This window comes from Sceloporus undulatus, chromosome 1, assembly GCF_019175285.1.
Source record: "Sceloporus undulatus isolate JIND9_A2432 ecotype Alabama chromosome 1, SceUnd_v1.1, whole genome shotgun sequence".
Taxonomy (NCBI): domain Eukaryota; kingdom Metazoa; phylum Chordata; class Lepidosauria; order Squamata; family Phrynosomatidae; genus Sceloporus; species Sceloporus undulatus.
In genome coordinates this window covers 186854834-186865546 of record NC_056522.1, presented here as the reverse complement: position 1 = coordinate 186865546, position 10713 = coordinate 186854834, and the positions used below count along the sequence as shown (strand labels likewise).

The window sequence follows — 10713 nt, the reverse complement described above, 5'->3', positions numbered from 1 at the left end:
TTAACAGTTTGCTGTTAGAAGCAAATGTTCTTACCACTCCTGCCACATGGCTCAAGGCATCTTCCCAAGACACATAAGTGAATAGTCCTTCTTCATTCTTTATCATTGGCTGAACAAGACGCTGTCGTTTCAGACCATCATAAGCAAATCTGTGCAAAGTGTGCAGACCAAGCTAATGATATAAATAACAGCTGAAATATGAATGCACCTAACAATGATTACTTCATTTTGTTTTAAGGCCCCCTCTAATATTTATCAAGTACTATAACAGATGGGCTTTACGTATTTTGTTTATATACAGCCAGCATTCCAGCATACAAGCAGGAAAAGGGGTTGCAAACCTGCAATGTTTGCTTTTGCCAACAATTAAAGATTAAATCCTACTGTTAAAACACATTAAGGTTTATGCTACTGAACATTAGACACAGTTTGTTCCCAGTGGTTTTAAGAGGAAACAGTAGCACATTATCTTCCTCTGTAAAACACTACTTGGTTACTCTTCAAGAAAGTGTTCCAACAACAGAAAACAGGAGCATACATTTACAAATATTTCTGAAATATGTATCAAATCTTTAAGCAAAGGACTAAAGGAAGTGTTACAACTGTGTGTTCTTACACAGTATCTAGGTCATGACCAAAAAGTTCAATTATGTACCAATACCTTGTCTTATCAGAAATCCATTCTTCATTGATATCCTCATGTAATCTTGGCAAAATTCTCATGACTTCTCCAGTTCGAGTGCTCACCACAATGTTACTCCCTACAGCATCAAGAACGTCAATGGACTCAGTTTTCCTAGGGGAAAAGGACAAAGCCTAATTATCACTTTTCAAGGATATTAACACCTGAAAATGACCTCAAAGATTCCAAGATGGTCCAAGGGTCTCCCATAATTCTTGAAGTCCCACTCATCTAGTGTAGTGCTACTCAACAGTGATGATTTCTGGACCAGTGTTAGTTCCTGATCTGCCAGTCCCTGGCAAGTTTTCAGGAAGGAAAGAAACAACTGTAGCCAATGGAAACAAGGCTCATCTGTGATAACAGAGGACCATGTGACCATCTGCCATGAAGCAAGAAGACACAAAAACTGCTAAATTTACGGTGGGAAAATTCTCCCAGTTGAGTAAATACTGTCTGCTCTGCTATGGAAACACTGCCACCTCTTGTAACTATCTTATGAATCAGTTCGCTTTTTAAAGATTCTTGTGCTCTTTCAGATGACTAAAAGGATGAAATGCAGTCGAAGATCCAAAGGAGGAGAGAAAACAACCACTAGAAATAATCTTTGCATTTGTATTATATTTAATACAACATGTGGAAGACACTTGCCTTGTCTCCCAAGGTCGAGCAGTAAAGGCATACGGCTTGGAAGTAAGGGCACCTACTGGACAAATATCAATCACATTGCCTGATAATTCAGACATGAACATTTTTTCAATGTAAGTCCCAACTTGCATCTCATTTCCTCTGCCTGTGGTTCCCAGATCATCAACCCCTGCAATCTCACTTGCAAACCTGTTAAAATAAAAGAAAAACATGGGAATATATGAAATGCCTCATTTTATAAATTACTGCATTTTAAGAGGGGGGGAAATCTGAATGCCATCAGAAAATCCAAAAAACACAGGCCTCCCATGTGGATATCACTAGTCCAGGTCCAGCTACTGAATAAAATGCAAATATAATAGTTTGTAAGGGAGCTGTCATGGTATAGTGGTTTAACATTGAATTATGAATCTGGAGACCAGGTTTCACAGCCCAGCTCAGCCATGGAAACCCACTGGGTGGCCTTGGGCAAGTCACACTGTCTCAACCTCTGAAGGAGGCAAAAGACAACCTGCCTCTGAATCTTGTAATAGGTTTGCAATATGTCAGAAACTATCGGAAGGCAAAGAACAACCATTTGTAGTTGGATACACTCATGTTTTGGGATGGAGCTGAAGTTTAAAACAGAGTTACTGCGGGCAAGCAATCCTGCTGATCTCTAGAGGGAGGTGTGCAACCAGTTTTGAGGTGGGGCTGCAGTCCCTATGAGAATCCAAGCAGGCAGGCTGGGGGGGGGGGGGGGGCTCCTAAATTTGGCACTGCCTATGGAGGCAAGGTGCCATTCATTACATTTGCTGATCTGCCTGGTGCATCCCTATTTACAGTCCTACTACAGTCATTTGTAGCCTGATTACATGCAGAGTAGACTAAGATGTTCTATGTGCCATTAAAAATAGCTGAGAGGCATCAGCTGGTATAAAAAATGCAGCTACATGTGTATTTTCTGTACCAACTACACTGCCATTGAGAACGCCCAATTTATCAGTACTAGTTGTTACTTGTAAAGACTTAAACACCTTGAGATCATGTGATTTAAAGGACCACCTATATCTAATATCAAATTGTCAAAGCTTTGAAATGGGCCACACAGGTCCTACTGAGGAATATTTCAAAACCTTCCATCAGTTTGAAGATGTAGTGTCTCTTCAGTGATGGCCTCATCCTAAGGCAAATCAAATTTCATGTTTTCCAAGGACCACAATAAGGTTCCCAGTGCATCTGGCAATACTTGTTCTGTTTCTAATTTTTCACTGGTCACTACCAGAGCATTTTGCACTGTTCTGAGTAGAGTTTTCGCATTGAATGCTATAGTCTCCCCGACAATAACAACAACAACAAACAGGTCAGCCAGCCAACATACGCAAGTACAAACCGCATCCAAATATGCTCTGATAATACTAATGCACACTGATGAATTGTCTTAGTTAAACAATAAACATGCACACAATGTATTTGGTGTCTGAAATAGGAAGACACTTACCTGATACACCGGGTACACTGTATACACCGGGTCATTATCGTTTTCACTAGTGGGCCAAGGTTCTTGTCTTCAACTGCACGTTTGCCTTCCAGGAATCTGCTCCTATCACTGCCAAACATCATTGACTGGTCCTAATGTCAATTAAATAATAAATTAATCTGAGAAGCAGGATTTCACTCCAAATAGCATTTATAAATCCTAGAAGAAATATTATACCTGAAGGTCACATTCCCCTCCCTGATCACAAATGGGACAATCCAATGGGTGGTTTGCCAACAAGAACTCCATTACACCTTCTCTGTTGGAGGTCAACAAGAAAAAAAAGGTATCATGCGATTTGGTATTTAGCATGCTAGAAACAGACTTTAAAACGATCCTCAAATGGGAGAGGCGGGATACAAATAAATATTTATCATTATTATTATTATTATTATTATTATTACTAGCAATAGGTGAAAATAATACATTTGTTCAGTACAGCTCATATTAAGAATTAATTTGTGTCCTCTTTCACGTAGAAAGTATGTGGTAACAGTTGTCTTTTTAACAGATGCTTTTCTTTAAAAAAAACAGAACACACCTGATCAGTCCACTATTCTGGCACTGAAGACAAAAATAACCATGGAACAAAATCATAGTGAATTCACTTCAAAGTAAATATACTCAGGCCTGTACTTCAAGTTCTGTATGGTCAGATGCAGCTTACCTTGCTTTCCTGGACTTCTCAGAATTTGTCAGAATGTTCCAGCCCTTCATCACTGGCATGGCACAAGCAGCTACTGGCTACAAATGCATTAGAAAGAAGTATCAATTATCAGTTTGCAATGTGTGATCACGCAGTTGTATGGAATCAATACCTAAATGCCTCTACTATAAACACTGCACGGACAGCATAATTAAACCCTTGTACAAATTACTATGGTATGACATTGGAAGTTTCTGATCACCCCATGGCAAAAATGAATATTGAAGTGCTGGAAAGCTGCATAACTGAGCTGCTAAATGATCAAAGGATGGGAGTATTTTGTCTATGACAAAAATAAAAAATAAGAGGATAAGGTGGTAGTAGAAAAACTCTCTCGAAGAAAAGCAAAGCTGGGGTCACACTAACAGCTAGATATATGGCAGTGATTTTGGAAGAATATAAAGTATAACAGAAGATGCACTGAAGGATTATGATTACAATTTAGGTGATCCTAATATTTAGAACAATGTTAAAAAAAGTGTATCAATGCTGTTTACATACAATTTTGTAATTAGTTACTCTGCAAAGTTACAGATCTCCACATTTCTTGAAGGCATCAACACTCTTATTTACACTGTGTCAAAATTTTATGTATTAATAACCTTGGGGGCCTTCTCTATCTCCACAAGACACATCCTGCAGTTTCCAGCTACAGACAATCGGTCATGATAGCAAAAACGGGGGATCTGCATTCCAACCTTTTCACATGCCTAAAGAAAAGAGAAAATAATGAGGAAGTATCAAAGCACATGTCAGGATTTTAAAAAAATGTTTGCTTCTATACGAACGTCATCTATTAATAAAGAGCCATCTATGCTGTTCTTCTCTCAGTACATGTAATTTTTGCAGTTTGCCAAATTAAACTACAATCTCCTGAAAAGGAATGAACCTATCTGAGGAAAACTATATGATTTTAAGGAATATTACAGCTGACAATGGGGTGTTTGAACAGTAAAGTGATATAAACATAAATGTATGAGATGTACTGATGAATCTTACAGACCAAGGCAGACTTTTCAGAGTTGTATCATATACAGAATCCTAACCCAGGGAAAACAACTTGCACAGAAATACTGGATTTTCCTTGTCTGTACTCTTCTGTCAGAGCAAATTATGTTTTTCCCCTTCTAGTTCCAACAGCACTACAACATAATACAGTAAAACAGAAAGTGAGTCAATGCAGTAGCCCTGGAGACTTAGGTGGTGGCATCCCATGAATTCACCCTAGTATTAGGTCACATTCTAATGAATGCAAATACTGACTTAGCAAAAACTGAGTTTCTGCTACATAAATTATACCATCAGACCATTTCAGAAAATGCTCCCCAAGTTGCATTCCTGCTGTCTCCATTGTCCCCAGCATTTATGAGTGGGTCATAAATATGCAGCTCTGAAAGGCATAGCTACCACTGTGTAACATCATCCCACTCTGCAGGCTAGCTGTAGCAGCAGTACTGCAAATGCAGTATTATGAGTCATCAGTAATACAGCAAGAGGCTTGAGCTGCTACAAGCACAGTTATGGTACAGTTCACAAAGCAAGAAAACAAAACATGAAGAGATCTATTCCAAAAATCTCATTAAAACCCCAAAAGAATAATGTGCAAGAGAACAAAAAAGGAAAGGCAATAATCCTACCAATGTTGGCAGGAATTGATAAACACAGCAGCAATTTAGCTCGCTATGCTAGCTAAATAATGACATTTACTTTCAACAAATTATCCAAGGAGGGGGGACAAAATTACACACATGAAGAAGCTTGTTTGTTTAAAAGAATGCAAAAGAAACCACTGCAAAAATTTAGAAGGAGTCAGATAGTGATTACAGTGCTTGATTACCTGAAGTACTGTGGTTCCTGGAGGTACCAACACAGGATGCCCATCAACAAAAACCTCTATCAGGTTGCTGGCTGCAGTAGCTGTTGTGCGTACTAAAGGGCACAGGTTAAAAAAGAAATCAGCAACAGAAATCACTTATTGTTCAAAGTCACATTAAACAGTTTACACTCACTGGCACTAACTAGCAATTTAGGGGTGAAACAGATGGTCAAAATGAACAGGTTTCTGGCCAGCTTCCAGGTAGGGCGTTTAGATCACACAAGCCTTGAAGCCGGCCAGAAACCACTCTCTAGCCAACCTACAGGGAGAAAAGCCAGACTGAAAAGGGGCTGGATTTTTCTGCTTCTTCCCGGAAAATACGCACCTTTGCTCCTACATCTAAATACAGTGCTGCCAGAGCGGCTCTAAAGGGGCACTCTATCCTAACCCTAACCATGCATATAAACACCCCATTGCAGGAGCACATTTAGAAGGTATGGAGCTGCCATACCCAAGCAGTGGAGGTGGCAATGCCCGAAAGAAAAAGTGTGACACCTCTCATGGAAATAAGTAAAAGATACAGAAACCAGACAGTCAAAGAGGGGGATGGGGTGAAGGGGGTGCCAGGGGGTGTGATTGTACCTTGCTGGCATCTGCATGGGCACCCCTCTGGTTCAATGCCCTGTCCCGGCGGAGCACTGCACATGTTCACAGGGAAGGCCATCCAATGGATGGCAGTCGCCAGTGGTATGCTCCTGCAACTGTGTGCAGGGATGGTGGGGGAAACAATAAAAAAGTACACAGAGGCGCAGCTTCAAGCCATGCCATGTAGTCATGACATACACAATCTAGTTGCCTTGAGAGCCAGTGGTGTGGTTGGTGGGGACTTGGATCACTTTCGGAAAAGGTAGCTTCAAGCCACTTTTTCCTGCCCATCTGTTTCACCCCATAATGACCAAATGGACAAACAGATCAAAGGTATATTGTCAAAATAACATTTATTTAAATTTATGCTGTTAGTCATCTTGATGCAGAGAAGTTTCACAATACCAGTATCTTGGAACCTTGCTAATAACCAACTGAAATCTACAGCCACTGTAGGGCTTCCATGATCAGCTTCAAGGTTGTGAAGGCAATGCTGTTGCCTAAGGCAATTACTAACTCAGTAGTGAAAGTTACACTGAGCAGGTTTATTATATACAAACTCTAGAAAAAAGGGTAACTTACCACATCCCTGAGCAGAGTAAGTGACACCAGTCAAGGCCTTGCGGACAGCAGGAAGTCGCAACATGGTGCTGGAAATAAATGTTCACATTAAGCTCCAAGATAAGGTCCCGGAAGCTCTCTAAGGAGATTGTCGCACTACACTCTTAAAGTGTTGCTATTCCACTGACCTCACCTAATTCAGGGTGCAGGGCTTTGCTGGAAGTCCCAAAATCCACACATAGCCATCCTCACCCTAGTATGCATATGCAAAAATGTCTATATTATAAGTCACCCTACAAGTTCAATGAACTCTGAAGCAGCAGGAAATCTGATGAATGTGTAATTCTTGTGAATCTGGAGTTAACTACTTTTGTCATTTGTCACCTAGTAGTAATTGTACCTATTACTATCCATCTTGCATTGTGTAACTCCTAGTTACTATGAGTATAAAGTGCTCCTATACAATATGTTTGCACAACAATGTGGAATTGAAACTCTTCAAATCAAAATCTCAGGTGTGCCATGACCAGAAAACAACAAGGGCCCAAAGGTACCACATGTTTACAGCAGTGCTTCTAAGCTAGCAAAGACAACAACTGCAGATATGTCTTTCTAATGTATTCAAATTGATAAAAAGTAAACTAGAGCACGTGTGCATGCAAACACATTGCATAACAACTCATCTTAGTTGGGTTTCACTTTACAACTTCTTCTCTTAATCTTGGGGTGCAACCTTCTAAATGTTGCTGGACTGCAGCTCCCATCAATTTTCTACTAGCAGAGCTAATGGTGAGGATTCATGGGAGCTTCAGTCCAATAACATCCAGAGGGCTGCATTTTGCAACATCAACCTTAATCAGATGTGTGAAATATGGTTCTTGAGGAAGCATTACATATACCTTCGCACTGCTTGTGGGAAGAGCGTAAGAGCAAGCTTTTACCTGAGAGGCGGACAACTTGTGGTCCTTCAGATTTTGGAGTGCAACTCCTATATTCCTTCATCACTGGCTTATGCTAAGTAGGGCTAATAGGAGTTGTAGTCGAACAACATTTGAAGGGTCTCAAGTTGTCCAATCCTGCTTCACTTGGTTACATTTTAGGTAGATCCCCAAGCATACAACTTTGCTCTGACCTTCAACCATCCCCACCATCATTTAAGTACATCAGCTTATTTGCCTCCATTTCCACATTTGCAATATTTGCCTCTGATGCTATTATTTCATCACTCCCTCATTCCCATTTCCCTCACTTTATACTGCCTATTTAGAACATGGTTTAAAATGATCTCTAAGTTATATTATAACCATAAATTCTTTTTCTGTCATCCCTTTCCAAACATGTTTGCCACAGCACTTTATACTGATTTACTGCTCAGCTATTTAAAAAAAATGTTGTGTTTTAATTAAAGTGTAATTAACTGATGCTGTGCACTTGGAGCTAGTGTGATGTACTGGTTTGAGTGTTGGACTCTTGACTCTGGGGAGCTGGGTTCAATTCCTGCTTGAGCATAAAAACCCACCTGGGCAAGTCACAGTCTCTCAGCCTCAGAAGAAGGCTGAATCCCTTCTGAACTAATCTTGCCATGAAAACCCCATGATAAGTTCACCTTTTTTGTTGTAGTTAACTGCCCTTGAATTGACCTTAGGGTTGCTATAATTCGGAAACAACTGGAAGGCACACAGCAACAATTGGCAATTTGTAGTTGTTCCCCACCTCAATCCATGGGAAGATTGAAATAAGAATTATTGTTGTTATTATTATTGTATTTATTCTACTCTCTGCCTGCTGAGAATAGCATTGTGTGCAAGGAGCACGGCCAGATATCCTAACCATAGAGGAGGACAAGGCACCGCAAAATGGAGGACATTCAAGAAAAATGTAGGACAATATCAAATAAAAGCTAAACCCACTTAGAAATATAAATTTACACTTCTTCTTGTTCTTGTGTGCCTTGAAGTCATTTCTGGGTTATGGCGACCCTAAGGGTTTTCTCAGCAAGTTTCTTCAGAGGGGGTTTGCCACAGCCATCCCCTGAGGCTGAGAGAGTGTGACTTGCCCAAGATCACCCATTGGATTTATATAATGGAACTATAATTCGAACCCTGGTCATAGCCTGACGCTCAAACCACTACGCAAAAGAGACTAGCCATCAACCTGAAGATCAGGGTATTTGTTGTTGTTGTTGTGTGCCTTCAAGTTGTTTCAGACTTATGGCCACCCTAAGGCAAACCTTGGCCAGTTTGGAGTCGACAGCTTTCATGGCCAGCATCCATAGTTTTTTGTGGGTTTGGGGGGGCTATGTCTTCCTGATGTTTCGCCAGCATCTGTGGCTGGCATCTTCACCCTAACCATTGGCCAGTTTCTTCAGAGGGGGGTTTGCCACTGCCATCCCTTGAGGCTGAGAGAGTGTGTCTTGCCCATGGCTACCTAGTGGGTTTACATAGTCCTCCTGCCACATTGCCGCACTACCATCTTATTCTTGTTCTAATGATCTTAATTGTATTTTATTACAGTTATGTTCTGGGCTTATTGTTGTTGATTTGGGGTTAAGGAAGGAGGGGGATTGTGGGGATTTTATTCTATTGTACAGTATGGATTTTATTGATGTAAGCCGCCTCAATGTTGTTGGAGAGGTGGGGTAGAAATAATAATAATAATAATAATAATAATAATAATAATTATATTGCTGCTATTCTACTTTAACTGCTCTGGCTACCTCCTGTTGCATTCTGGGGCTTGTAGTTCAGTGAGGCCTAAGAGCTCTCTGGCTGAGGATTCTAAATGCTGACTCCCTTAAACTGCAAATCCCAGAATGCAACAGGAGGAGTCAGGCAGGACAGGAACAGCCCCTCCCTTCCTTCCCTGTTTCTTTCCTTCCTTCTTTCTTCCCTCTGTCCTTCCTTCATTCCTTGTTTTTCCCTTCCTTCCTTCCTCCTTTCCTTCCTTGTTCCTTCCTTCTCACCTTCCTTCCTCCCTTCCTTTCTCCCTCCTAGGTTTTTTCTATCTTCCTTCCTTCCCTCCGTTTCTTTCTTTCCTTCCTTCCTTCTTTCCTCCCTCCCTCTCTCCTTCCTTCATTCCTCTTTCCTTGTTCCTTCCTTCTCGCCTTCCTTCCTTCCTTCTTTCCTCCCTCCTTCCTAGTTTTTCCCCTTCCTTCCTTCTTTCCTTATTTTTGTGTACAGTACTTTTAATGTTGTCAGCCGCCTCCATCTAATGGGAGAGGCTGGGTATATATATACACACACATATACATACATACACATAAACACACACATAATATATAACATATAGTTATATTATATTTATATGTTATATATATATATATATATATATATATATCATATATATATATATATGTATTTATATGTAACAAATAACAAACCTCAGCACTCTAAGAGTGTAATGTGGTTTACCTAGCTAGTCCTAGTCCTTCTTAGTAATAATAATAATGATGATAATAAATAAATATATAAATAAATACAATGTTATTTGTATCCTGCCTCTCTATCAAGGATATCCGAAGCGCCTTGGAACTGCTCCTGGACAAGGAGGCTGAAATGGAGGACATGTCCTGGGAAAGGAGGAGGAGGAGGAGGAGGACTAAGGCTGGTCCCTGAGAAGGATGCACCCAATGGGCATCATCTCTATAGGTCTTCCATCTCCATTGAGGCAGCAAGAGGCGGGAGAGACCATTGCACTGCAACGGGGGGGACTGAGTCTTCCTCCCTCCCTCTTCAAAAGTGGAACGTTCCATTCGCACCAAGGACGGGGGGAGTGCCTCCTTTTGGGCCACTCAAGGGCGTTGCGTTGCTCGGCGGGGACCACCCCTCCTGTGCCTCGGGTACCCTCCCCCAAGGGTCTTTCCCCGCCTCGGGAAACCGGCGAGGACCGCTTCCCAGCCTCCCCCGCACCGTCCCTTCTTTTATTACCTCGTCCTCAAGCCGCTCTGGCGGCACCGGCCCTCCGACAACAACCCAAAACACTGCTTCTCTCCGGTCAAACAAAATGGCGGCGCGTTCGGCACTTTCCGCCAAGAGCTCGGCAATCTCCGGCTATCGCCGACCCGAACGCAACATCCGGGTCAAAGGAAGGAGGAGAGGCACCTCTGTGAAGCAGCGACGGCAGCCTTCCTATTACAATTT

The 10713-nt window shown here is 41.3% G+C and overlaps 1 protein-coding gene across 1 annotated transcript in view; it reads right to left on the bottom strand.

The window, feature by feature from the left end:
- The window catches only part of LOC121925713 (NADH-ubiquinone oxidoreductase 75 kDa subunit, mitochondrial-like), a 20698-nt gene extending 10043 nt beyond the window's left edge, over positions 1-10655 (bottom strand). Inside the window, exons 1-10 of the mRNA XM_042458195.1 lie at positions 10501-10655; positions 6596-6663; positions 5390-5481; positions 4155-4262; positions 3514-3590; positions 3024-3105; positions 2808-2938; positions 1331-1516; positions 662-796; positions 6-149 (exon numbers count right to left, since the gene is read on the bottom strand). Coding sequence (XP_042314129.1) covers positions 6-149; positions 662-796; positions 1331-1516; positions 2808-2938; positions 3024-3105; positions 3514-3590; positions 4155-4262; positions 5390-5481; positions 6596-6659 — 1019 coding nt within the window. The 5' untranslated portion in view covers positions 6660-6663; positions 10501-10655. The remainder of the gene's footprint in view (positions 1-5; positions 150-661; positions 797-1330; positions 1517-2807; positions 2939-3023; positions 3106-3513; positions 3591-4154; positions 4263-5389; positions 5482-6595; positions 6664-10500) is intronic.
- Positions 10656-10713: the final 58 nt, after the last annotated feature.